The sequence below is a fragment of the Saccopteryx leptura genome, chromosome 13, assembly GCF_036850995.1.
Source record: "Saccopteryx leptura isolate mSacLep1 chromosome 13, mSacLep1_pri_phased_curated, whole genome shotgun sequence".
Taxonomy (NCBI): Eukaryota; Metazoa; Chordata; class Mammalia; order Chiroptera; family Emballonuridae; genus Saccopteryx; species Saccopteryx leptura.
The window spans coordinates 54,333,562-54,345,269 of NC_089515.1; the positions used below are offsets into that span (position 1 = coordinate 54,333,562).

Consider the following 11,708-nt stretch of genomic DNA (forward strand, 5'->3'; position numbering starts at 1 on the left):
GAGAAAGCAATCAGTGAACAACTAAGATGCTGCAACGAAGAATTGATGGTTCTCATCTCTCTCCCTTCCTGTCTGTCTGTCCGTATCTGTCCCTTTCTCTGACTCTGTAAAAAAAAAAAAAAATGGTCCTTCTGAAAAGGGGAAGAAAGGAGGAATGATATTTATTGGCTCTTGTGGATTTAGTTTTCTTCTTTTAGATTTTATTCATTGATTTTTAGAGAGAGGCAAGAGAGAGAAGGTGGGGGGTGGGAGGAGAAGCTGGAAGCATCAACGCATAGTTCTTGCGTCCTGTATGTGCCTTGACCAGACAAGCCCAGGGTTTCGAACTGGAGACCTCAGCATTCCAGGTCAACACTTGATCCACTGCGCCACCACAGGTCAGGCAATTTAGTTTTCTGTGTGTCATGTGTTTCTCTTGTATAACTGAGAAAGAACTTGAAGGAATCTTAATTGTGACTCTCTTTCATTTTTTAATTGTCTTTCTGGGCTTGAGTTTGTGGGTTTTTTTTGTGTGTGTGTGTGTTTTTTTTTACAGAGACAGAGAGAGAGAGGAATAGACAGGGACAGACAGGAACGGAGAGATGAGAAGCATCAATCATTAGTTTTTCGTTGCGCGTTGCGATACCTGACCACCTTCCCATATATATGCCTTGACTGTGGACCCTCAGCAGACTGAGTAACCCCTTGCTCAAGCCAGCAACCTTGGGTCCAAGTTGGTGAGCTTTTGCTCAAACCAGATGAGCCCTCACTCAAGCTGGCAACCTCGGGGTCTCGAACCTGGGTCCTCTGCATCCCAGTCCGATGCTCTATCCACTGCGCCACCGCCTGGTCAGGCCATTTTTTTTTATTTTAAAATCCTTTATGGCCAAATTACAGGCTTTGGTGTCTCTCCCCTGACCTACCAAACTAATCAAGAGAAGCTGGAAGCTGGGTTTCTGGCCGTGTAGTTTTAAAGTAGCCAACCCTTCAGAGGAAGACAATTGTTCGTGCCGACACTGACAGAATTCTAAGAAGGGGACAGAAACCTACCACCGTAGATCAGGGTCAAAAATATCAACTAGAATGCAGAAGAGTTGGGTCGTGTGACAGAGCTGGGACCCCCTGACCGACGCAGGTTCTGCCAGGAGGACCCCCTCAGCGGGGGAGCCTCTGTCCTATAACGAGTGGTACCTTGGAAGGTGGTTGGTGCACAGGCTGTGACCCGGTCTAGTGTGGGAGCAGCTGCCAGCTCAGTGGAATCCAGACACCTCCCGGGGAAGGTATCCCCTCCTCAGAGCTCCCTGCCCACCCCCCACAGTCATCAGCCCGGCCATGCGCCTCTCTCAAGGGGCGTTGTGTGTCAAAATGAGCCTTTAGCGGTGCCAAGTCACCCTGGTGGAGCTTGGGATGCCCCTGGCCAGCCAGGAGGATTCTCGGTCCTGCTCACGACCCTGCGCTTTACCGATGGACCCCTTTTCACAAGGCTGACCCCCGCCCTGTGGGCCGCTCAGGGCCTCTGGGACAGGGAGGCGGCCGGCGGCTGACCCAGCCCATCTCCCCCGCAGCTGCAAGGCACCATCCTGCAGTACGTGAAGACGCTGATGGAGGTCATGCCCAAGATCTGCCGCCTGCCCCGGCACGAGTACGGGTCCCCGGGTGAGTGTGGGCGCCTCGCGGGGGTGGGGGGGCAGCACCAGCCGCCCTCGGGCCACAGGAAAGGAAAGCCTGTCGGGAATTTCTGATTGGAACCCGACCTGCTTTCTCCGGGTAGGAGGAGGCCGGGGCCCAACCAGAAGCAAGTGCCCAGGTCCCTACAACTCGGGGACCTTGACGGTCACCAACCTGGGGGGGGGGGCAGCGAGCTCAGATGCTGGGTTCACTGGTCCAGCTGGGGTGCCCAGGAGGGGGAGTGACCCTCAGATGTCCCCTCCATCGAGAGCCTTTCTTGATGTAGGACCCTCAGGCAAATATGCCCTTGAGGTGGCCAGGCCCTTGAGGCCTGACCAGAGCGGACTTGGGGCTATCCAAATAAACGGCCGTAATGATCTCAGTGTGGATCCTGATAAAATCATCCTGCAGGAACCCTCGTTGTTGGGTTTTTTTGTTTGTTTGTTTGTTTTTGTATTTTTCTGAAGTGAGAAGTGGGGAGGCAGTCAGACAGACTCCCGCAAGCACCCGACCAGGATCCACTTGGCATACCCCCCAGGGGGCGATGCTCTGCCCATTTGGGCTGTTGGCTCCTTTGCAACTGGAGCCATTCTAGCACCTGAGGCAGAGGCCATGGAGCCATCCTTGGTGCTTGGGCCAACTTTGCTACAGTGGAGCCTTGGCTGCAGGAGGGGAAGAGAGAGACAAAGAGGAAGGAGAGAGGGAAAGAGAGAGAAGCAGATGGGCACTTTAGTGAGCCCTGGCCGGGAATTGAACCCAGGACTTCCACACGCTGAGCTGATGCTCTACCGCTGAGCCAACCGGCCAGGGCAGGAACCCTTGTCTTTTAATGGAACTGCCTTCCTCTATTATCTAATAATACTTCTTGGAAGCTGGACAGCTGCCTGCTTAGGCAACTTAGGTCTGCAGTTGGGTCCTGCTGAGAGATGCTTAGTGAGCAGTCAGGTGGTCTAGCTGTTAATGTTAGAGGAGATGGTGAGGGGACCCATCCAGCCACCGTGAAGGGAGGTGACCACTGGTGTGGCCTCACTTAGCAGAGTCCAACTTCAGTTCGTTGTAAGAAAGTAGAGGAGTGAGGTTGGGATAATAATAGTGGTTCTCATATTGTGACGAGACGTGGAAAGCCATTTAGGCCAGATCCAGCCCTGGCCTGGGGCAGACCTGTGGACTGGGGGCGGGGGGGAGGCACTCGTCATTCCTACCACTTCACGTTAGCACAGAGGGCTGGCGTAGCCCCAGAGCATGGGTCCCACCGTGTGGATGGAGCCGTGTTACCCTGTTCACGCATGCCTGTTGTGGGTTGACACACACGATGGAGCATCCCGTCCCCTGAGAGGGTCAGCGTTCTCAGGGGGGCGATGTTGAGGCCTGGGGTGGACGAGGCAGGCAGAGCAGGGCACGTGGACCTTGCTGAGGAAGGGACAGCCTCGGGCTGGCCAGGCGTGAGGTCTTTGCAGCCTGGCCCCCGGGGCCTGAAACTGGTTTACACCTCCACACCTTTGTTCTTCTCGGGGTGCTTTTGGCTGTTGTAGGTCTTCCGTGTGACCGTCTCAATCCCGGAGTCAGCTTGTGGCTTCCTGACGGCCTGCACAGGGTCCGTGGGTTCGAGTGAATGTGTATAGTTCAGGTTAATGAAGACCGGCTTTCTTCCCAGTCCTGCATGCCTTCTATGTGTTCGTGCCTTCTCGCAATGTCCAGAGCCTCCAGGCCAGGGGGACAGGGGTGGAGGCGCGGCGTCTTGCTTCGACGCTGCGGGAGAAAGCACACCGGTTCCACTGCTGGGGAGGGCGTGAGCGACTGGCCTTTTGCAGGCGTCCTTGACCAGACAGTCCATTCCTGTCGGTGCCTCTGGAGGGATCTTAAATATTACCAAATAAGCTGCAGGCGATGACGGTCTGGTCTTTCTCATTTATCCTTGTGATTGGCGCCTCCCCGGAAGATGGAGGGTGTGATGGAGAAGGAGGTTTTGGAGCCGAGGTCCAAGGCTCAGGTGTTCCACAAACCACCAGAGCAGGGAAGATGCTGGTACCCAGGACGTGTGGCCCTCTCTGTGGCGGGCATGGCGGCAGTGTCAGAGAATGTTTTGTGGTCAGCTGCAGGCTTTCTCTTGCCGGGGTTTGGCTCCCTCCTGTGTCCCACCCCCCCCAACCCTGCCACTCACTCTCTGCCCCACCCCACCCTCCCCCCCAGGCATCCTGGAGTTCTTCCACCACCAGCTGAAGGACATCGTGGAGTACGCAGAGCTGAAGACAGTGTGCTTCCAGAACCTCCGGGAAGTGGGCAACGCCATCCTCTTCTGCCTGCTCATCGAACAGAGCCTGGTGAGTGTCCACCCAGCCTGGCTCTGGCCACGCCCCGCCCCAGCCTCCCCCACAGGTGACAGAAGAGGCTCCATCTATTGGGGTTATTTCATGGCGGGGGTGGGCAAGGGCCGTAAAGCACCCCTTTTCTTCGTGACTGCTTGGAACTGGGATTTGTTTCCCACCCTTGAAAAAACAAAAACGCGTAGGGGTTCATTGGAGAACGTTTTCCTCCTTGAGTGAGCGTTGTAAACAGTTTATTCCATCGTTTTGCTACGGCAAAACCCTCAGGTGTGTGACAGAGAGGTAGCAGTATAGCACAGCTGCCCAGGGGACGCATCTGCAGTGACGGGGTTCCATATCGGAGGTTGTAGAGTGCTTGAGGCGGTGGCCAGTGTGACTGAGGGGCTGACTCTTGAATTTCATTGAATTGTAATTATTCTACTTGTAAGCTGACCGCAGTGGACAGCACCACCACCACCAGCACTAAGAAGTCACACCCACTTCTCCACTGGTTGTCCCCCTGTGGTGTCATTTGGAGGGTCCCTCTGTTCCTCGTATACCACATCAGCTGACAGCTGTAACTTGGAGAACACAGTGAGAGTAACAGACTCATATGTTCAGACTTACTCACCTGTCCCTCATGACTAAGGAGGTGGGCATCTTCATTAGTTGCTTTCTGTCCGTGAAATGCGCCATTTGTGTCTTTTGCCCATTTTCCACAGCTTGTGTCCAGAAGTTCTTCGTGTGGTACACCTATTGCATAGACTTCTCCCTATTTTTCTGGCTTGTTTTCTCACTCGGATAGTGGTGATTTTTGGTAAAGTAATACTCCTAGAATGTAGGCTTTTTTATTTTTATTTTAATGGTTATCACTTTTTTTTTTTTTTGTATTTTTCTGAAGTTGGAAACAGGGAGGCAGTCAGACAGACTCCTGCATGTGCCCAACCGGGATCCACCCGGCACGCCCACCAGGAGGCAATGCTCTGTCCATCTGGGGCGTTGCTCTGTTGCAACCAGAGCCATTCCAGCACCTGAGGCAGAGGCCACAGAGCCATCCTCAGTCCCTGGGCCAGCTTTGCTCCAATGGAGCCTCGGCTGCAGGAGAAGAGAGAGACAGAGAGGAAGGAGATGGGGAGGGGTGGAGAAACAGATGGGCGCTTCTCCTGTGTGCCCTGGCCGGGAATCGGACCCAGGACTCCTGCACGCCAGGCCGACGCTCTACCACTGAGCCAACCGGCCAGGACTTTTATTTTCTTTTTAAAGAAGTTCTGCCCAACCTAGGGGTCGTGAAGATACTCTTTTATATTTTCATTTAAAGTTGTTTTTTCCCCCCCAGCAATTTATTTATAGGTTTTGGAGAGAGAGGAAGGGAGAGACAGAGAGAAACATCGATTTGCTGTTCCACTTATTTATGAATTTATTGGTTGGTTCTTGTCTGTGCCCTGACCGGGGATGGACTTGCCACCTGGGTGTGTCGGGATGACGCTGTAACCCACTTAGAAACCCGGCCAGGCCCAGAGCTGTGGCATTCTTGTGAGGGGTGGGTGCCCTCCTAACACTAGTTTAGAAAAGGTCAGTATCTGTGGGCAGTTCATTCACAGGGGTCCTGCGAGTGCCCCCGGACACTTCTAGCAGATAGCATCAGTATCCGTGGACACTGGTTTTCACTCGTGTCTATTTAAATCTAATCAGAAATTAAATAAGAGTGGAATTAAAAATTTAGTCACCCCAGAGGGTCTGCGTGCTCAGTTTGTGTGCACAGTGCTGCTCAGACTATTTATCTTGCGCTAAATGGCAGAGATGAACAGCTGACCCTTGCACAGTGTGTGGGGCATCTGCAGATAACCAGTCCGATTACCCCACGTGGAGCTGACCCTTCAAGTGGTTCTCAGTGGAGAAGCCCGCATGTGAGTGGGCCGTGTGGTTCACACCCGTGTTGCTCAGGGTCAGCAGGGCCTCGTTGGTGACCCCAGGTTCCCGCCCCTCTGCGCTGTGAGGGGACTCCCTAACACGGGCTTCTCTGCCTTCGTCCCAGTCGTTAGAAGAAGTTTGCGACCTGCTGCACGCAGCTCCCTTTCAGAACATCTTGCCGCGGGTCCACGTGAAAGGTGAGCTCGTCCCTCCAGCGGGGGTGGGGGCGCAGGGGGCTGAACTGTGTCCCCGGGGAACTGAAAGCCAGCGGTTCGGCCGTAACCGGGGAAAACTGGCCATGTAACACAGTTCAGTTGCACAGAAAACTAAAAATATTTAGGTAGGGCTGAAATGATGTGATGATGTCTTAGAAGTGGGGCGTCTACCCCGAGGGGCACGTTAAAACATGCAGAGGGTTCACTGTCCTGTTCTCTGCTTTTGATTATGGCATTTTCAGTAGGTTTTCAAACGTGAATATCGAACAGAAAAGCACTTCTTGTCACACTGAATTAAAATCTCCCACAAGGCAGTTCTGTAAACGAGTCTGTGTGTAACATGTTACCTGAACAGTCGTACGTTGGTTTCCTTTTTATACGTAAGACAGAGTGTGAAATACTGTGTTTCCCCTGCAGAGGGGGAGAGACTCGATGCCAAGATGAAGAGACTGGAGTCCAAGTACGCCCCCCTGCACCTGGTCCCTCTGATCGAAAGACTGGGGACCCCTCAGGTAACACACCCTGGGCCGGCAGTCGCTGTTGTCGGGGGTGTCCACATCAGGCCATGGGCGGGGTGGGGCTGGGCTCACAGCCTCTGGGTGTGGCCCGATCCGCGGAGGCATCGGGGAGGTTGGACTGGTCCACTCAGGCCCAGTGTCTCCAGTGGGGTTCATAATAAGACCTTGTCACATGGTGGTTGGGAATTTTGAATGAGCTACAACCAGAAATGTCTGCGTGCAGCTCCCCGTGTCTACTAGTGGTAAAAATTACTCTGGTTAAGAATAGGTGTACTCAGCCCTGGCCGGCTGGCTCAGTGGTAGAGCGTCGGCCCAGCTTGTGGAAGTCCCGGGTTCAATTCCCGGCCAGGGCACACAGGAGAAGCACCCATCTGCTTCTCCACCCTTCCTCTTCTCCTTCCTCTCTCTCTCTTCCCCTCCTGCAGCCAAGGCTCCATTGGAGCAAAGTTGGCCCGGGCACTGAGGACAGCTCCATGGCCTCCACCTTAGGTGCTAGAATGGCTCCTGCTGCAATGGAGTAACGCCCCAGATGGGCAGAGCATCGCCCCCTGGTGGGCATGCCGGGTGGATCCTGGTCAGGTGCATGCAGGAGTCTGTCTCTCTGCCTCCCCGCTTCTAACTTCAGAAAAATACAAAAAAAAAAGAGCAGCTGTACTTAACAGTTGTTCTTGACTGTGAATTGTATTTCCTCTTATAAGACATATAGGCAATAGCTGATTTAGTTATTTGGTTGCTATTTCTAAAATCCCTCTTCTGCCAGCTAAGATGATTTCCTAGTGAAGTCAGGAATAAAATGAAGGCAGTTTGGTTTCAGCAGCCCCGCCTCCCACCACGGCCCTCTAACCTCCTGTCCTTCCTACAGCAAATAGCCATAGCCCGGGAGGGGGACCTGCTGACCAAGGAACGGCTCTGCTGCGGACTGTCGATGTTTGAGGTCATCCTGACCCGGATCCGGACCTTCCTGGACGACCCGATCTGGCGCGGGCCCCTGCCCAGCAATGGGGTCATGCACGTGGACGAGTGCGTCGAGTTCCACAGGCTGTGGAGTGCCATGCAGTTTGTGTACTGCATCCCGGTGGGGACGCACGAGTTCACGGTCGAGTAAGTGTGCTCGGGGGCGGGCAGGGAGGTGGGGGCTGGCGCCAGGTTCACACCCGGGAGGGAGAGTCCACTGAGAACGGACTGGAGGTTTTCTCGAGCTGCTTGCTCTGAAACAGCTACGCGAGGGGCAGGTTTTATTTAATTTATTTATATTTTTTTAGTGAGAGAGACAGGGACAGACAGGTAGGAAGAGAGAGAGAGCAGAAGCATCAACTCATAGTTGCAGCACCTTCGTTCATTGATTGCTTTCTCATATGCACCTTAACCAGAGAGAGGGCTCCAGCCGAACCTTGGACCCCTGGGTCAAGCCAGCAGCCTTGGGTTCAGACCAGTGATCTTTGGGCTCAAGCCACTGACCATGGGGTCATGTCTCTGCTATGATCCCACACTCAAGTCTGCGAGCCCACATTCAAGCTGGTGAGACCACGCTCAAGCCAGCGACCTCAGACTTTCGAACTTGGGTCCTCCGCCTCCCAGGCCGACGCTCTGTCCACTGCGCCCCTGCCTGGTTCCTACTGGAGGGCGCAGGAAGGTGACTCGGGGCTCGGCTTCTGGGAGTCAGCCCTGGAAACTTAGGCACACTGTCCGTGTGTATTTCTCCAGATAGATCCACACAGCTTCATGAAGTCCTTCCTGGAGGGTCTGGGATCTAGAACCAGCTTAGGAAATAGGGTGCCCCCCCAAGAGGTGCTCCCCGATGACAGGGACACGCCCCGGGCAGCCCAGTGCTCTGTCGTGGCCCGTTCCCAGCAGACGGCTTGGTGCTGGGAAGGGACGTGGCCTTGAGCGCTCAGCCGTTGGGCTCACGGCGGCTCGTCTGCAGGCAGTGCTTCGGCGACGGGCTGCACTGGGCGGGCTGCATGATCATCGTCCTCCTCGGGCAGCAGCGGCGCTTCGCCGTCCTCGACTTCTGCTACCACCTGCTCAAAGTCCAGAAACACGACGGCAAGGATGAGATCATCAAAAACGTGGTGCGTGGAAGGGAAATCGCTCCCCCGGGGCCATTCCACACACACACACACGCTTGCTCTCTGTTTATTACAACTTCTTTCTCTGGGGACCTGGCTCGTGTCTGTGCATCCGGTGCCACCGCCTGAGGTTTACTTTTCATTCCCGCAGTGAACTGCAGTCTGGCGGCTGAAATCCAGAGTATTCGATTTTTTTTATTCTCCTCTCAAGGTCTTTATACCTATCTCGTATTTCCAAGCCCCACAGGATCCACATTTTCGGGTTATTGTCCTGTTGGGAACAGTTTCTTGGCTTCCTTTGTGAGAGTCAAGAGTGTGATTGTTGGCTGTTTTGCAGAATTTTGTGTATGTGTGTGTTGTTTTTATGGATTCTTTGAATTCTAGGAAAGAGTCATCCATTTTCTCTTTTAAATAGTGTCGTCTTTCGGGACCTGGCTTGCACGGATGTTAGACCTCTTATCCCTGGTCTCCTTACCCCTCCCCGTTTTATTAGTTTCTGTGGCTGCTATAATCAATTCGCCACCGAGTGGTTTTATACAAGAGCCATTTGCCATCTCAGTTCTCTAGGCCAGAGGTCTGGGGACAGAATGGCTCAGCTGGGTCCTCTGTTGAGTCTCACAAGGACCAAAAACAGTGTGTCTGGGGGGCTGTGCTCCCTTCTGGAGACTCTGGGATGAATCTGCTGCTAGGCTTTTTGCAGGATGTTGGCTGGTCCTGGTTGCTCTCAGTTGGAGGATGCAGGTTCCCATTTCCTTGGTGGCTGTCTGACCCACATCCCTTCTCGTGCTTTGCACACGGCCCCTCTGGCCAAGCTGGGTGAAGACCCTGTGGTGCTTCCAGCTCTTTTTTTTTTTTTTTTTTTTTTTAATTTATGGAGACAGAGAGATAGATAGGGACAGACAGACAGACAAGAACGGAGAGAGATGAGAAGCATCAATTATCAGCTTTTCGTTGCGACACCTTAGTTGTTCATTGATTGCTTTCTCATATGTGCCTTGACTGCAGGCCTTCAGCAGACTGAGTAGCCCCTTGCTCGAGCCAGTGACCTGGGTCCAAGCTGGTGAGCTTTTGCTCAAACCAGATGAGCCCGTGCTCAAGCTGGCAACCTCGGGGTCTCGAACCTGGGTTCTTCTGCATCCCAGTCCGATGCTTTATCTACTGCGCTACCGTCTGGTCAGGCAACTTCCAGCTCTTTTTGATGCATCTCCCTTGCCTCCCAACTGGAGGAAGTTTTCTGCTCATGATTAGACTTTGTCCACCTGGATAATCTTGGGTGTTCTCTCTATAATGTTAATTAACTTTTAAGTTTTTTGTTTTCCCATTGATTTGAGAGGGAGGGAAAAGCATCAACTCATTGTTCCAATTAATTTTGCACTCATCAGTTATTCCTCATATGTGCCCTGACCAGGGACTCAACCCACAAACTCGGCATGCTGAGATGATGCTCTATCCACTGAGCAACCCACCCAAGGCCTCTCCCTATTTTAAAGTCTAGCTTGACTTTATGTACAGAGTCGCTTTAGCCTTGGAAAGCAGCATGTCCAGGTTGTAGGGATGGGGACGAGGCCGTCTTTGAGGGGCCACCCTGCCCCCCACACCTCATGCCCTCGCCTCTCTGGATGAGACCTGGAAGACGTCCAGTCCGTGAGTTCACTTGAGCTCTGTCCAATCTGCTGTTTCTCCTTTTTTTTTTTTTTTTTCTTATTTTTTTTCTGAAGCTGGAAACGGGGAGAGACAGTCAGACAGACTCCCGCATGCGCCCGACCAGGATCCACCTGGCACGCCCACCAGGGGCGACGCTCTGCCCACCAGGGGGCGATGCTCTGCCCCTCCGGGGCGTCGCTCTGCGGTGACCAGAGCCACTCTAGCGCCTGGGGCAGAGGCCAAGGAGCCATCCCCAGCGCCCGGGCCATCTTTGCTCCAATGGAGCCCTGGCTGCGGGAGGGGAAGAGAGAGACAGAGAGGAAGGAGGGGAGGGGGTGGAGAAGCAGATGGGCACTTCTCCCATGTGCCCTGGCCGGGAATCGAACCCGGGTCCCCCGCACGCCAGGCCGACGCTCTACCGCTGAGCCAACCGGCCAGGGCCTCTGCTGTTTCTCCTTTTGAAAATCATTCATTCATAATGAAAAGTTCTTTCGGTTTTTCAACTCTTGGTGACATCTGACAATTTTACCTTTTGCACTGAATTTTTGCCATTCTTTCAGTTTCCACATTCCATGTATTTCACAGTCTAGATCTTTTAGTTCTAGTACCTGAGGCCGCCTGGGTAGCCAGAACTCTGAAACATTAGCTTGCGTGTTGGGTGTTTTATGTGCCACTCTTGTTGAACTTCGTTGAATTGTTTTTCTCCCAAGGTGTTCATTCGTCTCTCATCTCCAGGGCTTTTACTGACTTGGCCTAATTAGAAGGTCCGTGGGTGTCGTCCAGGCTGCCTCCCCGTGCCACTACTGCTGGTGGCATCTGTCTCTGAGCAAGTCTTGGCTTCTGCTCTGCCTCCTGCCAAGGCAGAACCAGCAGTGTTCTTTATAAAGGTTTTTCTCTGTTTATGTTTTACCGAGTTCTCTTATAGCAGGACTGCCTGTGAAAGCACCCATCCAAAATTGAGAGTTATTTTTGTTTTTTTGATTCAGTGAGAGGTGGGGAGGCAGAAAGAGACTCCTGCATGTGCCCCGACCGGGATCCATCCAGCAATCCCACTGGGTGTGTGTGTGCTGCGTTGTTTAGCAACCGAACTCTTCTTAGTGCCTGAGGCGGAGGCCATGGAGGCATCCTCAGCGCCAGGGCCAACTCGCTCCAATGAGCCATGGCTGCAGGAGGGGAAGAGAGAGACAGAGAGAAGCAGGGTGGAGTGGGGTGGAGAAGCAGATGGGTGCTTCTCCTGTGTGCCCTGACCAGGAATCGAACCTCTGACTTCCACATGCTGGGCCAATCAATGCTCTACCATGGAGCCAACTGACCAGGGCCAATTGCAGCAGTTCTAAAACATATATGACGTCCCATTCCTGTTCTTTGCCCCAGAGCATGTTTCCTGTATCAGTGTGCTGC

The 11,708-nt window shown here is 53.5% G+C and overlaps 1 protein-coding gene across 2 annotated transcripts in view; it reads left to right on the forward strand.

Annotated features, from left to right (window-relative positions):
* CYFIP1 (cytoplasmic FMR1 interacting protein 1) overlaps positions 1-11,708 on the forward strand; it is a 64,430-nt gene that overhangs the window by 51,335 nt on the left and 1,387 nt on the right. For both annotated transcript variants that reach the window (XM_066355409.1, XM_066355408.1), the window contains exons 25-30: positions 1,545-1,635; positions 3,838-3,968; positions 5,986-6,058; positions 6,494-6,588; positions 7,457-7,695; positions 8,519-8,666. In XM_066355409.1, the coding sequence (XP_066211506.1) occupies positions 1,545-1,635; positions 3,838-3,968; positions 5,986-6,058; positions 6,494-6,588; positions 7,457-7,695; positions 8,519-8,666 (777 nt within the window). The remainder of the gene's footprint in view (positions 1-1,544; positions 1,636-3,837; positions 3,969-5,985; positions 6,059-6,493; positions 6,589-7,456; positions 7,696-8,518; positions 8,667-11,708) is intronic.